Source organism: Astyanax mexicanus, chromosome 3 (assembly GCF_023375975.1).
Source record: "Astyanax mexicanus isolate ESR-SI-001 chromosome 3, AstMex3_surface, whole genome shotgun sequence".
NCBI lineage: Eukaryota > Metazoa > Chordata > Actinopteri > Characiformes > Acestrorhamphidae > Astyanax > Astyanax mexicanus.
In genome coordinates this window covers 22,303,280-22,324,846 of record NC_064410.1, presented here as the reverse complement: position 1 = coordinate 22,324,846, position 21,567 = coordinate 22,303,280, and the positions used below count along the sequence as shown (strand labels likewise).

The 21,567-nt window shown below is 37.5% G+C and overlaps 2 protein-coding genes across 3 annotated transcripts in view; both read right to left on the bottom strand.

The window, feature by feature from the left end:
* Positions 1-1,902: 1,902 nt before the first annotated feature.
* On the bottom strand, positions 1,903-7,731 carry tcf19l (transcription factor 19 (SC1), like). Its single transcript, XM_022682989.2, has 4 exons — positions 7,610-7,731; positions 5,268-5,936; positions 4,169-5,150; positions 1,903-3,646 (listed from the first exon to the last, which is right to left on the bottom strand). The coding sequence occupies exons 2-4, from the start codon at positions 5,551-5,553 to the stop codon at positions 3,310-3,312; spliced, it is 1,605 nt and encodes a 534-aa protein (XP_022538710.2). The 5' UTR covers positions 5,554-5,936; positions 7,610-7,731; the 3' UTR covers positions 1,903-3,309.
* Positions 7,732-12,412: 4,681 nt separating this feature from the next.
* Positions 12,413-21,567, bottom strand: part of LOC103034705 (uncharacterized) — a 30,760-nt gene continuing 21,605 nt past the window's right edge. For both annotated transcript variants that reach the window (XM_049476202.1, XM_022682987.2), the window contains exons 6-9: positions 20,903-21,190; positions 20,471-20,649; positions 17,113-17,205; positions 12,413-14,517 (exon numbers count right to left, since the gene is read on the bottom strand). In XM_049476202.1, the coding sequence (XP_049332159.1) occupies positions 14,053-14,517; positions 17,113-17,205; positions 20,471-20,649; positions 20,903-21,190 (1,025 nt within the window). In that variant the 3' untranslated portion in view covers positions 12,413-14,052. The remainder of the gene's footprint in view (positions 14,518-17,112; positions 17,206-20,470; positions 20,650-20,902; positions 21,191-21,567) is intronic.

Here is a 21,567-nt window from a genome sequence, read left to right as displayed (position 1 = left end):
ATACATTTAACATTTTACTCAAAACACTTGAATTATATGCTTCTATTAAAAGCATAAACAGAGCATTTAAAGTTAATAAAACACTTAATGTGTTAACCAAAACTTCTGGAACTAAATGCTTATATTTAAAGCATATAAAAGGCATTTTTAGTAATTAAAATACACTTAATATTTTACTCAAAACATTTGAGTTGCATGCTTAAAGCATGTAGAGACCATGTAACCCACTAATACAGACCAGATAAACTAGAGTTTCAAGCTTAAACTGAACTGAACTTCAGCAGAACTTTTAAACACATTTAGTGCTATTTTTATGAAACAAATAAAACATATAAAGCTCTTCATAATTATGCACTAGGATGCCCTATAAGCGGACAATGCTCACCTAGCAGGAGAATCAGTAAACACGAGTTAATAATATGACGGCAGCTGGAGCTAGCTGCAGCTATCAGACCTCTCTCTCCCTTCGCGCCTAATCGTCTGAGCCTCGTGCTCTCCTGCCTATGCATTCCTATGGGAGCTGCGTGATTTTGCCGTAAAGCAGACAGAACTGACATAAAGTGTGTAGTGTGTGTGAAAACTGCTGCGGTTTTCTTAAAGGAGCAGCGCTTAATTAAGGGGCAACCTTACATTAAATGTCTAGAAAACAGCTGGGTTACATCCTCCCCTGCTTAAAATATGACGTCCTCGTCATGCACAGTAGCTGTAGCCTGTATCAATGCTGCAATCTGCTCCTGCAAAGACATTAAGAAACTATAGAGCATATATATATATATATATAATTATATACACCCTTAATGACCTTAAGAGTAGTGGAAAAACCTGGTTTCCTTCACCTAATGGTGTACAGTTTATTTTTTTTAAGGAGACATTATCTATATAGTTGTTCCAGGTTTCTACAATAAATAGTTAATTGAACAAAAAACCTTTGTTGTAATTTATTTAAGGGTCAGTTTAATAATATATGTAACAAACTGTGATACCGTGATAACCGTGATACCGCGGTATTTTCTGAGACGGTTATCATACCGTGAAAATCTCATAACGTTGCAACCCTACTTGTGGTTATAATAAATTTGCATTTAGCAGGGTATCTGCAGGTTAAATGTAAGACATTTTCACACAGAAATTGTCTGCACACTGAAAACATGGTCCAGTGGAAAATTAGGATTATCCAACCGATGTTCAGTTTCCCTATGCCTACAGTAATGTATCCACTAGGTAAAACAAATAATAAACGTTCCTGAAAACATCGCCAAAGTTATAAAATAGATCAAATATCTGGATATCAAATTTTGGAAAACTGTGAAATGCAAAAAACAAAAAAAAAAACCTAAATTAAATTTATTGTCTTTGGCATTTTAAGGCATTTGAGAGACATTTTTGACAAATTAGAGCCTTATATATTTAAACTTTTTGAAGATCTGCAGATTTATAATAGTATATAATAATATAATAGCATATAAAAATAGCATGCATCTTATATCTTGTGGCATCTTACAATGTTATTATGGTCGATACATCTTAAGATGCATATCTCCACAAATACCTTAATGCCCTTATATATGCCTTAAAAATGTTTTTATTCATTAAGACAGACATGCCCTAATGTGTATTATTGCATATACATATGTGCGCCTTCCAGTCTTAAAACATCTTAACCACATTCTTGTCATTAGTATTTTTGTCTTAATAATGCATGGAGTATGGTTTAACCATAAGCCTGACGGCATACGGTTGGTGTCGCAGACAGGGAATTAATCTAGCCTGGACTACATGTTTTTATTTAATGGAGAATCTCCTTTGTCCTTCTCTAAGAACTGATCTCTAGTATCTTAACGTTTTAATACTTGCCTCCTTGTCACTATCTAAGAATAAAATCAGGCAAAAATTGACAGATGGTTCCTTTAAATCTTTTTATTCAGCTCCCGATACCCCATATGACAAACAGCAACGGTGTGACTGGACTGCAGATAGTCATGTATCTTAGCTAAAGCATTAAAGTGAAGACAGTGAAAGATGATTTACATTCATACCATAAATTCTATTCTTAAAATCCCACCTACTCAAGGTTAGTAGAACTCAAACATAAAAGCTTATGTTAATACCAATTACAAAAGTACTGTACATTTGTGTGAGCAGTCAAACATCAAACATTTATACAAAATGCTTTTTTGGCATTATATTTTTTCTTCTTCTACATCAACTTCAGTCCTTGACTCTGTAGATACTGTTCAGCCAGTACTGACGTATATTCTGAAGGCCTGGAAGTGGGGTGCAGGGAGAGCACTGTGAAGATCTTCACAGATAGCTCTCAGGAGAGCACAGTAAATGCACACATATTGATTATAGTAGTTGAGGTCTTGGTAGCAAGCTGCAGTTTTCCTGATTGAGGCCTTTAACATCAAATGAACATCTCAAGAACAGCTTGCGAGACCCTTCTACAGGCAGAGTAGTCGTCTGTGGGCAAAACTGAGTGTAGGGAAGACCACCTACATAGCCTCACAAAACACAACAAACCACTGAGAAATAGCAAATAGAACACCATCTGCTTGTGAATGCTTCTAAACAGCAACTTAAATTGTTGTGGAATTGTAGATCTACTGTACGAACTAGAAAACCACTGATGGAAACCTTCTGAACCATCATCTGCTCTGGCTTTCATTTTACAAATAAAAATAAAAACAAATACAAGATAAATGTAGACACAGACAAGTAATACATATGGATGTCACCCAGCACCCATTTTAGAGGCACTATTTATAGTAAAAAACCAACAATGCCTTTAGTTTAGCTATGTATAAATGTGAAGAATAGAAAAGGTCAACACTTTTACATTGCTAAGTCAATTTATATATATTTGTAAGTGTAAAATTTCATTGTAAAGCATGTTTTTCTTTTTTCCACAGCAGCAAAATATATATATAATTCCTTTGCTCACTGTAGGTTACATACAGATCTAAAACTGAAACCACCTGTAAGCAATTGTGTAACTCTTAGCAACTGATTTAGCAACAAAATAAAAGGAAAAAACCTCAATATTTCTGCAATGTGTGCCTTTACAATACATTAACCAATGGAACTCATTCACTGATTTGATGTCAGTCCTTTGAAACCCATTATATCAGTTGCCAAACTGTGACAAAGAGTAAAATACCCCTTTCCCCATCTTTTTTTTGTTTTTACTTATTGTAATTATGTATCATGTCAGATTTATCATCCCGTCAGACCTTTGTACAAGTGTCCGGATGCTCCAGTTCACAGAGAACCTCGATATCCCTGCATGGTTCTTGTCAGAGGGCCTCAGGCTCAGCGGCAGCCACAATGGAAGTCTGCATTCGGGTCCAGCAGGAAAGCGGCGCGGTTGCGGTCATGAGGCAGGCAGTCAAGGTGATACCAGGCGTCACAGTCATCACACTGCACCCACTGCACAGTGTCCTGTTGCGGTAAACGGCAACGTGCTGCTGCGCAGGGTTCGACACCGTGGACTCCACCACCGATGTCCTCATCTTCATCATTATCTTCCTCTGAAGACGAGGAGGAAGACGACGAAGACGAAGAGGAGCTGGAAGATGAGGAGGAGGAAGAAGGGGAAGGCAGGGAAGGGCGGGGGAGAGGATGCTTCCTGGGTCTGCCACGTCGTCTACTGCAGAGTAGAATGAGAGGAATATGATTAAGATTATGTTTCAGATAAGGCTACAGTTTTATATCCACAGTAATTAATCAATATAAGATGACATGCTGTAACTATGTATCGTTGCTGTCCAATAAAAAAAAATCTCCATTGTTGTGGGTTTTTAGTTTACTACAAAATTTGGACACAAACTTTTACACTGTGTCAATTTTTTGATGAAAAAAACAATACTTCAAAAAAATTACTCAAAATGACCTGAAATAAACTCTTTTTACATTGACTTCAATTGAAAGTTAAGGTTTTATCTATCTCCTGCAAAGTTGCCATTTTGGAGATACTTGTTTTACATTGGACAGAGACGATATGTAGTTTAGCATGTCTGTAAGCTGGAGCTGGGAAATAACAATATTTAATCATCATCACAAAACTACAGCCTACATTATTTTTTTATTTGGAGCAATACAGCATGTGATGATGTGAATTGAAGGAATGAGAAAGCTTATGTTTTTTTGTTTTTTTTTTATCTTTACTTACCCAGTAGTGGTAGCAATCCGTGCAACTTGTCCCCTCTCTCTTTCTACCTTTGATTGTCTAATTGATGGAGATGTGATGCGGAACGTCTCTCCTCTCACCAATCTGGGGGAACACACTGGAGAGCTGTTTGCCCTTCGTCTGCCACGAGCAGCCGGTGTGCAAGGTTTCGGCTGTCGATAGGTCACAATATTAATTCCTTTGTTATGGCCCATATTTCCAATGTCACGCTTTTGGATTGTGATGAAAGAAGGATTGTTAAACTTCCCGTTGGACGACTGACTGTAAATTATGCCATTCTGCTTCGGCATCACAGGCCTAACTTCAAACTGCGGCCTTGTGCTCAGCTCTGTCTTCAACAACGGAGGCTGGAGTACTTCAGACTCTGACTTGTAAAGCCTGCGTCTCTTCCCACCTCTGGCTTTCCTCGCATCCTCTAATCCACTTTTACGACTGACTGGGTCATCCGAACTGTCGTCCTCCAGGAGCACCGTGTGCGCTGACTTGCGTCGGCTTTTAGATGATGGTGGAACAGATTTTGAGGAGCTTTCTGTTTTAACAGCAGGAAGAGGTGGTGGAGTGGAAGGTGGCACCAAAGCTGTAAATACAGGAGATTTGGTGGAATTCAGGTCAGTGGATTTGTCAACCTTCTTAAATGTCCAGTTGCTGCCGTTCATCTTGCTCAAGCTGCCAATGGAATTGAGGATGACTGTAGCTCTGTTGATAGACAGTTTGGAAATGTCAAGACTGGGCTCTGGTTTACAATCCAGGCTGGTTCTGATCCGATTCTGAATGTCAGAGGAAAAGGAGTTAGCCTTTGGCACTGTTATGGCGTCGAAGTTTTCAGGACGGACCCGAACCTTCTGGAAAAGGAAATAGAATTCTGGGCTCCCCTGAGCTGACTGGCCACCAAAGATAAGTGTATCCCCATCAAATAGCTCCAACAAAGCACCCTGCTCCATTCTGACATCATTCACCCATGTACCTGTAACAGAGTAAAGACAAAAGACCACATTTACTCAATAAAGTACATAAAATATCAGAAACAACTGATTAAATGATTAGCTATGGAGCACGAAAATATTTGGTATCTGACACCAACCATAGCTGCTCCGGTCCTTCACTTGGACTTTCCAGCTCTCCTCTCCTGATGCATCCGTCTGTCTTTCAACATGTAGCTCAGCATGGATGCGAGACACTGTTGTTGAATCCAAAGTGACATCACACAACTCTGCCGCCCGTCCCAAGCGAAACACTGATTGATTAAGTGCTGGCCGGAACGTGTACAGATCACGGGCAGAGTCAGATACCCCACTTGTGTGGCCATTTCCAATATCTGATGAGCCAATCCGTAAAAGCTGAAAACACGGCTGGACTCCAGGCAACATTTTGTCAGGGGACCCAAAAAGAAAAAACTGCCTAAACTACACTTAACAACAGAGACTTATGACTCACAAACATCTGAATGAAGTAGCATTACAGCCCTCCATTTTTCCAGATTAAATGTTTCTTTTCTTCTTCATAAAAAAGTAGACAGTCTGTAGTCTGTGGTGATGCTTACACCTAAAATAACAAACATGCATGACAGTGCTGACACTGTATCACATGTTCAGAGTACATATCTATATAGCATGGTAATTATCTAGCTAAGTTAGATAATTAACTGATAGCTATGCTGACTGGAGGGTGTGTGGTGGCAGGACTTGGTGTGTGGTAGCTAGCAGGTCTGGAGGTGTTAGGGCAAGGTAACACCCAGCCCTCAGTCTTCATTCTGAAAGAAAGTAAACAGGAAATAATATTAAACACAAGAACCCATAAGTGCCCAGATTAATGTTTAAATACTGATGCCAAATTCAAAACTGATACAGATACATTCAATTAGCAGCTCATTCATTTACATATTTTTTCATACTGTGGGAACATGACTGTAAATATTTTAAGGTTAAAACTCCAGCAATTTATATTATTTTTTCCCTAGACGTCAGGTTAGGTCTAGTTCTATGGATTGTAAAAAACATTTCATTAAAGCTTTAAAAAGAGCTGTAGAAGGAAATATTACACTTTTAAATAAACTACACACCTACAGGTCACATAATCATCCTTTCCTACACACACTGTCCTGCAATGCACTCAGGATATTCAGTACGTCATGTAGGGACTTACTGAATTAAATGATTTACATTACCCTGCAAGGTACTTTAGACAGTTTTAAATGGTCTGTGACATGTAACCATTGGCTCTTTTGGGATAATTTGTTTAGCACAATTTTACAGCCTGTAGCAACAAACTGTTTCAATACTTTTAACTACTAGTTAATAGCTAAATAAAAAATATTATATTTGCACATGGGTACAAGAAGCATTTGCAACAAAATTATTTATTATTTTCTAAAACTAGCAAGTGTCTACCAAGGAATGCCTAAAAGTACTTTTCAAGCATCTTGGGTGCAATTACACATCCTCACCTAAAACTTACGGCCTGTCACTTTAAGTTGACTAAACATCACTTTGAAAAATCTCAGTTAGAATGAGGCTGATGCAGTATAACCCTAGGTAGCTAATTCTCTTTTATTCTGCGAACTTCACAGTGAAGATTACATAATATGGGCAAATAAGTACGTTAAAAGAAAGATTTTAGAGTAGCAACTGTATTCAAACATATAAATAAAATATTTAGCTATACAAGTGAGTAAAAAAAAGAGCTTGTAGTTGCTAATTTAAAATACAATTGTCATCGTTTTTTTTTCTTCATTTTTACATATTTGAATCTGGCAGTTTATCTTTAAATTGCGTTAAAATGTGATGATTAATGAACCATAAGGCAAAATGAACCACTAATTGTTTGCAATTAGTTTGTGCCATATATCTTTTTTTAAACGTAGCTAGATAATATACTGTGCAATATACTCTGCTGGGTGTTAGTCTGTGAGTTTGTGTTTACCTGTATGTACAGTCCTCTATCTAGGTAAATGTCTATCTAAGCAGAGTTAGCGTTAGCTGAGGCTGCAGACCTCAGTGCAGAGCCTGGATTAGCACGGAGGGCTAGTCAGCTAGCGACCCCTGTTAGCCAACTAGCTGAATTGTCCAAACACCAAACTTCAGCAGACGAGCCTCCTCTCGCTAAAACCCAAATAAAAAATCTAATACTCGCTTTAATTAGAGGGTAAAGTTATCTGAGAGCGATATAAACCAGAACACAGTCCTACATTAAGCCTCTGGCTCCACTAACCTCCTCTAGACTCGGGTTATTCAGAGCAGCAGTGTTAATGCTAGGCTAACAAACACTGCGAGCAGCTGCTCCGGGCTGCGTTAGCACCGCCCGCGAGCTCTCGGTAAACCCGCACACCCAGCGGCGGAAAAGCTGAAATAACTCCCTAACCGAGCCGCGAGTCCTCATTTTAACCGAGCATCCCAGCAGAACCCCGCTTTATCCAGCGCCACGTACCACGCAGAGGAGATCAGCGCTTCTGTAGAGCTGAGAATCTGCTCTTATTCAGCTCCTCCGCTCTTCACTTCTCGACTTCTTTTCCCAGGAAGTGCTTTGAAATTTGGCGCGCCGGGACGGGTTTCCTTGCGCGAGACTGAACGCCACTTCCGACTCAGTTTTTGACACAACACCAGCGGCTCAGTCAGGACCTGTCAGAAGCACCAGCTAATGTTTCAACACGCCACAACATGCATCAGTGTAAATATTAAAAATAAATGCCAAAAATAAAAGTTATGAAATAAATAAATAAATAAAAATAAAATAACAACAAAATAAGAATAAATTAAGTAAAAGAAGAAAAAACAAACCATGACATACAAAATCTAATAAGAACAATTGAATATCAAATAAAATAGATGCACGCAGTTTAGAAGGTATTGTTATTATTTTTTATTTATTTATTTTTTATATGTGATGTTGGTCAGCACAAGGCGTCTGTGAGTCTGTACCGAAATTCTGCATCAGCAGCAGCTCGAAAAGAGGTGATACATGCATCGGAGGAAGCATCTTTATCCTCCTGGTGTGTTGGGGCATCACTAGTGATAGGGGGAATCCTAATCAGTGGGTTGGGTTATTGGCTGTGTAAACTGCATGAAATATGGGGGAAAAAGAAAACAAAAGTTTTCCTAATTTTTATCCCATTTTCTCCACAATTTACAAGAACAAGGCCAATTGTGCGCTCTCAGGGATCCGCCAGCTGATGGCAAGCTACATGAACGGGATTCAAACCAGCAATCTCCCTTCAATGCATATTTTTTTACATTTTAAATGTGTAGATTATAGATTTAATATTCATTTAATTAATGTGTTTAGTATTATATTTGCAATGTAAAAAAGTCATAAAAAGAAAAAAAAAACATTGAATGAGAAGAGGTGTGTCCGAACCTTTGACTGATACTGTAATAGCACAAACTGAGATGTTAAACTTGGCCTCTACACAGCTGTCAATATACAGCAAATAGCCCAATCAGGAATCTTTTAGTGGTTGTGGTTTGCACAAATGTATACAAAACAAGCAACTTCATTTAAAGATTTTTAATGTAAAAGTGATAGAATATCATTCAGCAGTACATAGGCAATCAAGTGAAGCAATCAGAATTGCAACCGAGTTTACAAACGCAGTAATAGGCAAGCCAGCCTCAAACAATGTGTACTTCCATTTCTTGGTGGAATCATTATAAACATTTTTTTTCTCTACTGAGAACAACATTTTCCAATTACCCTACAAAAATTTTCTGCATGTCAAGTGCCTGTGTGCTTAACAAGCCTAATTAATGCAAGCCTGATTTGTGTAGCAGATGTTTCAACCATTCAGAGACCATTTTACTTTTTATTAGTACAGAAAAAACACTGACATATGAGGCAAATATCCTCCCTTTGTACCAGTGAATTTTCACAGCATGCTAAAATAATGTTAGAATGTTAAAGAAACATATTTTCTAGGTTTATGCCAGCAGCTTTTTAAAGAGAATGAAGACAAGAGTGTGATAAAGATATAACTGGAACTACAGCTTGAAAAGTAGTTTTGATGCTATTTCTTTTTAGTGTCTTGTATCAAAAGCATTCTCAAGTGCAGCAATAAAAGCATTTAAATGTTTTCCAGTGCAAAAAAGCATAAGGGTCAGTATCAGTATAATGTGCCTTTTGGTTTGAATTTCATACAAATTATTAAATTGAATGATTTTGTGGTTTTGATTGATTTGGTTGATTCATTGAATTTATTTTAATTTAGCTATTTTCATAACAATATCAAGCTTAATAATAATTTTATTTTAAGTTTTTGTCCAATTTATAAGGCCAATTACCCAACCCACTCAGAACTTCCCCTATCACTAGTTATGGCCCAACACCATGAGGGTGAAAACCAGCACGTTTCCACCGATACAGGTGAAGTCACCATCTCTTTTCGAGCTGCTGCTGATGTAACATTGCTGAGTGGCCAGAGCTCGGAGGAAAGGGCAGCGACTCGGTTCCAATACACCAGCTCACAGACGGCTTCTCCCCACAGACCCTTTGGAGTGATGTGGGGAGAGAGCACCATCTACCCACCCAGATAGAACAAGGCTAATTGTGCTTTCTCAGGGCTTTCGTTAGCTGATGGCAAGCTGCATGAACAGGATTTAAACCGGTGATCTTCTGATCATAGTGGCAGCGTTAGCCCGCTGGACCACTCAGATCCCAACAACGTCAAGCTGTTTTAACTGGCTGAGAATTCCCTGTCCACCCTGTTATATTCGGATAACTACGCCCCTTTAAGAAATCAACCATCAACACAGTGACACCACAACATTCACACTGTTTTTTAAGGGACTGAAGACACTTGCTGCATATTTGGTAATTAATAAACGAAGAGATGTATAGTAACAAAGTAGAACTAAAAGTACTTAAATGTTGTAACTGAATATATACTGGAGTATTATTTTCTTATAAAAAGACCACGCTGCTCCTGTTCTGCCTTTAGCGCTGCTAACGTTCCACTGCTTTCTGTAATAAATACATAACACAGTACTGTACTTTTACTTTCAGTACTTCAGTACTACATTTTACAGTAAACTACCTGCAATACTTGAGTACACAAATGTTGAATACTTTAGTACTTCTATTTAAGTCTGGAGCTTAAAGAACAATTCAGCTTCTACTCAAGTCACTTTTTTTGACAAAGCATTTTTTTACTCTTTTCCTTAGGTTTGGAGTACTTAATACGTCTTTTCCCCTGTCACAATAAAATAATTTCATTATATCAAATTGTATAATTGTTAATAGAACAAGGGCATCATGAACAATTAAAAAATACTTGTAACTCAAGTCAATCACGTTTTTGTCCAATGGCGATTATATGTCGTGCAGCTTGTCAGAAAATAAAAGTGAAAATATAAAGGAAAAGGTTTTTGGAAAATATTCTTTTTTATGTAGTATACTCAAATTTTTAAAATCTCAATTCATTTTTAGAAAGTTTTGAGGTAAAAAAAAAGGCACAGTATTCTGATATTGACCCATGAAAGACAGTACTTATCAGAGAAAAAGCAGGAGATTAGTAAATACAGAAGAAAATAAACATTCGTTTAAAATATATATTATTAGTGCCTTTTGTTATTTCATTGTTCTATAGTACATAAGCAATAAAACAGGAGAATGCAGCAGTCGAAGGATCAAAACATCTTCCATCACTGATTTAGAAAAATCTTAATACTTTTTCCTACATGCAGTATATCATTTTTATGTACAAGAGTCAGTGGGCCTTTCTTTAGGATGTGTGTGTGTGAGAGTATTACACTGACATCTGCTCCATGTACAGTATGTGTGTGCGTGTGTGAATGATGCCTTAGCACCAATATTGCTTACCATGGCCCTGTTATTACACATTCAGTCTGCATAGTAGAAAGGAGTTCTCTGTGTCTGCTTAGTATCTATACCATCACTATTTGGCTTTAGACAAGGAGGAAAAAATTCTTACCAGTGTAAGACCTATTTCTGTTCCATTGCATTGTATAATACTACATTTTTACATGGCAAACTCTACATTTATTGCTATGTAATGACAGTTCACAACATTATAGTGACTTATACTGAACTGTATCCCTGCCATAAACAAATTAAATCAAAACATCCCGATGTACCTTTCTCAGAAGATTATCCCCAGTGCCCTTAGTGGTTTTATGTAAACTAACTAACATGTAATGCATGCCTTAAACTTTTTACAGATCATTAAATTAACATTATATTAACTACAAATCTGTTAAAACAGTAGTTCTCTATCTGGTTCTCAAGGACCTCAAATGGCCCCTTTGACAAAAAAATGGACCTGTGAATCCACATGGACCAGTTTGAGAGCCATTGGCTTAAAAGACTATTGCCATTATAATTGTGCTTTTCATATTCGTAGTTCCCTGGAGACATTAAAGGAAATGTGAGGTTGTGATATTCCCAGCAACTGTTGCTACTTCAACTTTTCATAAATTACAAAACAACCTTCCTACTTACAAATCTGTCTCGTTTGCTAATGATGCAGCAGTCTGCGTCTGAAGCCTTATCAGCACATAAAGGGCAATAGGAACTGGACTGTATCAGTGGTTGAGTTGCTGTGCTTCCTAAAAAAGGAAATATTTCAAAGTTGATTGTAGAATATCAAGAACAGAATAATCTGTACAAAAGCTCTTTAGAGACTTTACGGCTTAATGCTTGATTTATTTTCATCTGTGGCCACGAGACTAAGTGAAATATCTACATTCAGTGATTAAGAGCTGTGTCCTAATACGTATGTCCATATAGTCTAGTGGATGATAATGGTGAGGTAATCTTCAAATTAATTTAAGAACATTCTCTTTTTTCTGAAAATAAAAAAAGAGTGCAATCAATTGCAAATACCCAGTTCTCCCTTTTTGCAGTTCACAATACCTTGTACCAAGAGTCAGAATGAATTTTTTTTAAATCATTATTTTAAACTACAACTGAGCACCGAAGTCTTTTAGACTGCTGTTGTAAACTGTACTCTAAACTATGCATATCTCTATTACTGAGTCAGAAAGTGTACCTTGTATTAAAAACGCTACTTATTTTCTTCTTTATGCCAAATTTCACATATTTGAGCAATGTGCATGCATACCAACTGACATTACAATCATCTCTGTAATGCAAATCATGTCTTATAGGTTTCAATGAAGGAATCTACCAGTTATTAAATGGTGATCTGATGTACATTAAATTAGATAGATAGATAGATAGATAGATAGATAGATAGATAGATAGATAGATAGATAGATAGATAGATAGATAGATAGATAGATAGATAGATAGATAGATAGAGTTAAGTATTGATGTAATTGATTTATGAACATTTTTTCTTTCTTTCTTTTGGAGGTGAGGTTGGCAATGAATTAATTTTTAGAACAAAACTCTAAAATACAAAACGATTAACTGTTGTGAAAAGCCATTTCCAAATTTTTTATCAATGTTTTGATACTACAGACATTGCAATACCAGTGAGATTGTTGCCAACTAAAACATCTGTAGCAAACAGTTAAAAACAGTTTGGTGGTTACATTGTAAATCTACCCCTGCTGAAAAAAAAGCATGACCAGCTTCAGATGATTAAGCTGATTAAAGGAGAACTCCAGTGTGAAACTTAATCTTAACTTCTTGTGCACTTTTAAAGTTCTTAATGCCTCACTTTAAACGTCAGGGATCTCCGGATTCTACCAATGGGATAGATTTATCTGCAGGGGCAAGAATATGCCCCGTATCACCCAGTCTAAAGGGTGTTTGGACAAATGAAATAAATTTACTGAATCTTGGAAAGCTGCAGGAGGTCGGAGGTGGCCTATTCAACACAGATTTGTACTCTTTATCATGTTTTACTACACAGAAACTCAGTTTCACACTTTAGTTCTCATTTAAGCTGGTTGACCAACTTACAGTATTTGTTGACAAGCATCAGGTACTGTATGTTTCTGTATAGCATGATCACTCTGATCATACGGAACAACCAATATAACTAAGCCTGACCAAGCCTTTTAAACACACTGATCGACCAGCATGAACAAGCATGACACAAATTAAATCCAACATACACTATGATGCTCAAGATCTGGTTAATTATCTATCCTGCCAGCATGCGTGGATACTGCCTGACCAGCTTTTCAACAATCAGTGACAATCCAAAATCAGGTACCAGCATCTGGTCTGGTCTGGATCTGGATTTTTCAGCAGGGATGTTTATTTTTTTGGCTTTTTTTTACAGTTTCAGTTATTTATCTATTTTTGTTCACTCCCATTATTTTTTGGGGTCACAAGTAAGTTTTGAGCATTGTTTGAAGAAAAATTAAGTGTCAATTAGGATACGGATAAAGACCTTTGTGGCAAAATAGCAGTGTTGCCATAAGGTCAATTACAAATTCAAAGATCAGTTCCATGATACAAAAAAGGCTAAAAAGAGAAGTTATCTCTTTTTGTGATGCTTTTTTTTTCAGACAGCCTCAGAGAATTTGGAAATGTTTGAAGTTATAACATGCACTACACAATCACCCTACTGTAGTATTTGACACTTATCCATATAAAAAAAAACTGGGCATTTTACATGCATGCAATGTGCAGAAGCGAACACATGACCTGTGTTCTTTAAGGTTAATCCAGCAAGGCTCTTTTTTACATTATTATGTATTTGCTCTAAATGTTTTATTCTATAGGTTAGGATTTAGTGCTATATTTGTCAAAGCATTGTATATAAAAAAAACTCCAGGCAAATTAATGTTTTCTCAGTGTTACTGAGAAGCCTTAGCAATGCAAGCAGTGATTCGTTCTAAATCTTATGGTAGAGAGAGGGGAGCACTTGAAATGGTCAGGCTCAGATTAGGTTAGTGGAAGTGAATATTCTGAAGTGTTTTTTTTTGCCAGCAAGCAGACTCTCAGGTTGTGGTACCATCTGCATCATTGCTCTGATCAAATTTGGCCGCTGTGTCAGCAAGCAGCGCGCCATCTTGGCTTGTATCTCGCACCGGGCTGGTTGCTGGAGCTGAAGTTAACACAGCCTCTAGCCCCTGGGCTTTAGGGGCTTGGTCAGGGGTGGTGGCTGCCATCAAGTCGCCATCCATGTGACCTTCAGATCTGGGCTGGGTAGCTGGGCTGGCACTGGCAACAGAATCAGGGGTGCAGGTGGCGCTAGGGTTGCCCTCGGAAATCGTCGGGGGAACAGCGGCAAGGCTGTCGGAGTCAATGAGCAGCTTGTAGGAGGCACAGGTCTGAGGCACATCAGTATCACTGTCCAACGGCAATACAGCAGAGTTACATTCTGCACCTGAGTCACTCATCTCCAGGAAATTCTTCTCGGAAGGAAACGTGTGGTACCGCCCAGCTTTAGACACTTCCAGTCCCTGTAGGAGCCAGAAAAAAGTTTTTTTTAATTTATTTATTTAATCTCCTGAGACCTTGGTGTACATTTTTAATTTCTCCTAGCTATTTAGGATATGTAAGACTTAACAAGTATAAAAAACTAAACTGTATCTTTGTACAGGAAATTGTTTTTGCAAATAAATCTTTTTTTTATTCTACAGTAAGAAAATAATCTAGTTTCATACCTGGCCCGTGTTTCTGTCTGACTTGGCTGTAGAAACTTATAACCGGGATTCCTGCTATCTTGTTTTCAATCCATTGGGTGTAATGCTGTCATGTGACCAGTAGATGGTGCAGGGAGTGTCTCCATGAGGCCAAATTTGGTAAAATCCAAGAAACTCATAATTTTTAAGTGGTCTCTTATTTGATTTCTGTATACAGCTGTATATAGTTTATTAGTATAGTGATACAGAGTACTGAATATACCTTTTGGCTGGTTAAATGGTACAAAATCATTGTAGTATATTACTAGAATCTGTAAAGTAGTTACTTCCACTCTAGGCTGTTTATTTTTGTAGCAGTGGGCTTTTTCCTGGAATAAGACTAGATTGCCTTTTTAGCAACAAAGTGGCAGAGTGACAAAGTGTCCTATTGGCTGTGCTTCTCACAGGGAAAATAGTGATTGAGTGGCTGCTAGGGTGCCACGTCTTGCAATAAATAATAATGATGTTCTCTCTAGATCAAGAAAATTAGATAATGTGTCTAAAGTGGCCATCTGTGAATGTATGTCTGCCCTTCCAGTAGAAAACGGAGCTAATATTAAGAGCCTTCCAAAAGAGTGCCCTTTCTTGCAGAGAAAAAGAAATGCTGTGCTGTATAGTGTTCTCCTACAGTGAGGGCCTAATTATGCATCCCCACAGTGGAATGAATGTGAGGCAGTGCTGCAAATGGTGTCCCAGCATGTGTGAATGAAGGGAAGAGATATTAAATCGTAAGATATTAAGGAAACATGTAAAATTAGAGCACTGTCAGTGCTAGTCAGCAAAAGCCAGGTTTAAAAACAACAGTAGGACAAAAGCCATGGAAGCTAAGAAGCTGGCAAAACCTGAGCGGCTACACAGCCTAACACAGCGCTAACATGAACTACACATGCTACAGTCAGTTACAGGGAGGAGCAGACGTGTTTTTTATCTGATTACTACCTCAGCAGTGTAGTGCCGAAATTATACGTCAGAAACCGTAAATTAGACCCTATATTCACTCAATTTAACTATGTATCTGATTATATTTTGAGCAATTTCTTACATCCAAACTAGTAACAGTACAGCTAGCTAGCGTTAGCTATTTAGATTTTATTTCCAGGCTTCGTTTGACACCAGTGAAGGATTTAAATCAGGTTATCTGCAAAACAAAGCAGTATATTACTGGAATCTGCAAGTAGTAACTTCAGGCGGTGTATTTTCAGAGCAGTGGGCTTTTTTCTGGTATAGAGAATAGGATCATGACATCAGCAGACATGAACAAAGCAGTTCATTGTGGGATTTTTAGGACTTGGATACTATGGCAGAGACAGGCTGGCAGCGGTTCGGATTTGTTTACTTAGTTTAATGTACAATACAATGAAATGGTGAATGCTTGCTGTGTTATCAAGTACCACAATTGCTCTCACAACCGTAGGGGGAAACGTATTGCAAATGGAGTGTGTTTTTTAGCTTCCCTGCTTGGAAGCAACACGGGAGGATCACAGGTCAACAACATTAAACAACATTACCCAATGTGGTCTAAGTGAAAAAAAATAATAAAACACAAAAATAATAGCCTTACTGTTTTACACTAATCACCAGAAACATTTCATAGTAGTGTTTTGTGTAGGTTAGCTAGTTATAACGTATAAATTAAAGCTAGGTTAGCAAGTTATAACATAAATTAAAGCTAGGTTAGCTAGTTATAACTTATAAATTAAAGCAAGGTTAGCAAGTTATAACGTATAAATTAAAGCTAGGTTAGCTAGTTAATTTAAGGCTAGGTTAGCTAGTCATTACTTATAAATTAAAGCAAGGTTAGCTAGTTAACTTAAGGCTAGGTTAGCAGGTCATTAATTATAAATTAAAGCTAAGTTAGCTAGTTAACTTAAAGCTAGGTTAGCTAGTTATATCTTATAAATTAAAGCGAGGTGAGCTAGTTATTTATAACTTATAAATCAAAGATAGGTTAGCTAGTCATAACTTATCAATTAAAGCTAGGTCAGCTTGTTATTTATAACTTATGAATTAAAGCTAGGTTAGCTAGTTATTTATAACTTATGAATTAAAGCTAGGTTAGCTAGTCATATCTTATAACTTGAAGCTAGGTTAGTTAGTTATAACTTAAAAATTAAAGCTAGGTTAGCTATATATGACTTATAATAAACCACAATAAGCAAAAGACCATGCTCAAGCCCATTAATTCCTGCAATTTTCTTAGTTTAGCTGATCACACGGTGTACTTATTTGTTTTGATTGTGTGTCCTAAAACATGGCGGGCACTATCTAGCATGAAAGGCACCATAACATCGTTGCCCACACTCTACAGCCATTTCACATGCTCACTCTTATTTCCTACAAATTGCTCCTATAAAATAATGTAGAAATAGTTACCTTAATCTCGACCTCTGTGCTCTCCGTGTTGTTCTCCCAGGTGGACTGCATAGTGGAGTCTTCTGTGAATCTGGTGTAAGCATCATGAACCACCTGATAAATAGGAAAGCCACACAGAAATACCTATGATAATAATTCTGCTGCTGTCTATGCACTAATCTAGAAATACACAGACGGAAAGCTCACAGATTACCACATCGAAAGCTTCCCTATACACACAAAGCCATTAAAATTTTTGATACATATTGTAAAAATGCAGCCTTACATTGTCACAATATATATCTGCACATACACATATACCCAGACATTTAATCATAGGTCTTGAACTAAGTAACACCAATCACAAAACAGAGAGAAAACATGGACACAACACACTTTCACTGTGTGGTAAATGATTAATTTGAGTCATTCAATATATTTACCCAGCGGACTCCAGCTTGAATGACCACAAATTGAGTGCATGCTCAAGTGCAATGTTAGTTACATCTTAAACTTGATTTGACATGTATTTATTACATTTATTTGCTTAGTTTCTATTTTAAACAGTTACACCTGCTCAATAATGGTTTCTTCCAAATCAAGGGTATTTTAAATGAGTTTATCCTGATTTTGTTGGAGTAACTGTCTTTACTGTCAAGGGCAGGCCTTCAAGTAGATTGTGGCGTATTGCTGTGAGGATTTAAATTTAAATAAAGATTTTAGTAAAGAATTAATAGCCAGAATGAGCACAACCCATCCTCATCATAACTCTACAACATGTCCCAGAAGAATTGGATAGAACACTATCATTACAGTGAACACATTTCCACTACTCCACAGCTCAATGTTGGGGCATGGTGGCAGTAAGTTTATGTTTTGAGTTCTGTTCTATTGGCAGTACTTCTCTAGAGGGAAAGAACATGTTGCAAAGGTACATCTGTGTCAGCAAGTGGTGCAACTGTATACTAAGTGGTGTATACAGTATACTAACAAAGCTTTATGACTCAATGTGGTCTAAAGAAATGAAGAATAATTAAGAGAAAAAAGTGTAATTTCTCTCATTGTAATCAATTTCAGGGTAACAGATCTTAACATTGTGGGTGAACTATTAATCATTACCACCACCTCCATAAACACACACTTTCACACAGGCAACAGGAAAAGGAACCAACACACACAGATGCACACACACACACACACACACACACACATAGGTCCACATTTATCTCTTCATCATCCAGAAAAAGAAATGTCTAGGTGCATGTGTGTTTCAGCTGCAAAAAAACCCCAAAACACCAGTGTGTGTACTTATTGGTAACAAAGCTCTAACTGCAGGGATCATTGCAACACTGTAGACCTCCATGATAAACAGAGGAAAGAAAGGGGGTATGGATGGCACACACAGACAATCACAGATGGAGGAACACGGCCTTTCAGCCCACGATTCTGCTTGCCTATTCTATTGCACTACTAAGAACACTGATACAGATCCAGCAAATATCCACTAAAGGGGGAAAGTGAACACCAGAACGCAAAGCTCGCTCACCGAGAAGGTGTTCCGTCTGAGGCTCCTTTAGAAGGGAGAAACGCAACGCAAATCATTGGTTAAGCTAACCTCTACCACAGACAGATAGCGCAGAATGAGCTTATTAAATACACACACACAACCTCTGGAGACAAACAGACAGACTGACAGAATTGGACCACTTGGGTGAATGAAGAGGGATTGGATGGTCAAGGAAGAACAAGTAACATGACAGATATAAACGGTAAGACAAAGGAACCACAGCATTTTATCATAGGAAGGCTTATTTATGTTGAATAAACTTATATCACAGATGATTAGCAATAGAATGTTATAAGATACATTTTATAACGTACCTATATTATACTGTACATTTAGTCAGGGAGGGGTGGGGCACAGATAAAGATTTAGGCCCAATCCCATTTCTCTTTCGTACTCGTACCCCTTGTTTTTGAGTATAACCCTAGCACCTGATACAGATATAGCTATAGCAGCAGAGCGCACAGCAATAATTTCAGCAACCAGCTGCTGGTTAACTAGTTAACTTTAGGGCATAGTATGTCTTCAAATAGGGGGCAGGTGGTGCAGAAATTCATTATTTTTGCCCATTCCTTAATTCCTCTGTAATAGGGAGATGAAATTTTGTTCATTTTTATTTTTCCATTCCGCATTGAATACTGCAGCCTACCATTCAAGGTGGAACAAGAAAGTTATCTAGCTAGCTACAGAGACTTGTTATGAATAAAATGGCCATAAAACATTGAAACTACGCATTAAACTATGGTAATATAGTGGTTTAACAAGTAAAAATACTCAGCCCTGTTTTGCGTGTGCCTCTGAATAATCTCCATTTAAAAGGTCAAGGGGTGAAATGGAATTGGGTCTCAAAGTCCACAAGGAATAAAAAAAAAAAAAAGTAATCTATAGATATTTTCTACAACCCCAAATCAGAAAACATTGGGAAAGTATTTTTGTATTTTTGTTTGTGTGTTTTCTTTGGTGAACTTAATTTCATTTGTTAATATACAATAATTCCTGTAATAATTTCAGGAATGTTTTAAAAATGTTGAAAACATAGTTCCCCGGGGTACCTGGGAAGTACTGTGTACTGAGATCAGACAAACCAGTATTACAGATCTTTTTTTTTTTTTTAGAAAAAAAATGGATACTGAGGGCTTCAAGATGACATCTTTTCAGGAAGGCATTTTTCAACAAGACGACGCAAAACCACATGCTGCATACATTACAAAGGTTTGGCTGCAGAAAAATAGGGTCCGGGAACTGGATGGAGTCAGACCTGCAGTCAGGGAATATGTGGAGAATTACTCTGGCACATCTTAAGACTTGATTGCAGGATGAATGACAAGAAAATAACACCTAAAATAATTCACTGCTTGGTATCTTTGGTGCCAAAACATATTTTAAGTGCAGAAATGTATATGAACAAATGAAAGAATGTTCACCTCACAAAGCATGACATATCTTGGCTTTATAATACAGTTTGCAATGCAAGAAAAGTGAAAGTAAATGTATTTATTTGCATTTCCCATTCTGTTCTTTTATCTGATTTGGGATTCTACATGTTGCAGTATATCATATGCCATTAGAATGCTGCAAATATTAGAACCAACAAATGATTCTGCAATTGTTCTGGTGATGCTTATTTTGTATCAGCTTAAAAGATTATTATTATAAATAAGAGTGTATAGTAAGAGTAAAAGCACGATCAAAATCTCAGCAATCTCAGATATTTAATACTTAAAAGAATTTAATGAGATGTTTTTAGTATTTTAAGATGTTTAAAGTTTATAATATTTGTTTTGTGGTTGGTTAGTCTAATGGAATTTGTTTTACCTGTCTAAAGGCATCTCCATCACTCTTTCCAGCCTGCTGAGCGATCAGAGCAATCTTCCGGGCTCTCGCTGCCCGACGGTGAACCTTAAACTGACAGGAGACCAGACACACCAACAGAAGGAAAACCAGCAGACCGACCAACGAGAGGAGCACCACATATATCTGAGAGAGTTTGTAAGCTGAAGTGACAAAGACAGATGACAGATGGACATAATTAAGAGAGAGAGTAGAGTATCAATGAGGAAATTAATAAAAAAAAATAACAATAAAAACAATAAAATGACAATAAAAACAATAAAAATGAGAGGAAATACAAATTGACCATACAGATGTCAATAGAAATAGAAAGAAAGGGAGAAGACCAGAGAATAGTATTAGTTTAACATATCGCATAACTTAATCTGATTCAACATCATTTTCTGCTGTACTTACGCTCTACGTTCACGTAAACATCAGCAATGCGGAAACCTGACAAGTCAGTCACTCTGAAAATGCCCATGTCACTGACTTTGACTTTCTTCAGGTAGAACATGGAGCCATCAAATGTGGCTCGACCATCCAGCATGGGGTCCAACGGCATCACCAGCTCCCCCTGATCCAGAATGATCCGGTCCTTGTGGTCAGAGTCTGAGGTGTAGACCATGTTCACCTTGGTGTAGTTTATGTAGAGCTTGATCTTTAGAGTTCCATCATACGGCAAGTGCATAAAGGTCTGGTGCTCTGGAGTGTGGTAAAAATGGAAAATAATCACAATTCATAACACTATATTGTAAAAAGTTATATTAGAACCCCCATTCAGGAGTATCTGAGAAATTTATAACACTATAGATACTGCAACTAAAAGTTTTAAATGCAGTTTTGGGGCTCTGAGTGGTCCAGCGGGCTAAGCACTGCCACTATGATTAGGAGATCGCTTGTTCGGATCCTGTTCATGTAGCTTGCCATGGACTACCAGAGCCCTGAGGGAGAACAATTGGCCTTGTTCTCTCTCTGGGTAAGTAGATGGCGATCTCTCCACACATCACTCCAAAAGTTGATGTCGATCAGCACAAGGCGACTGTGAGCTGATGTATTGGAACTGAATCGCTGCACTTTCC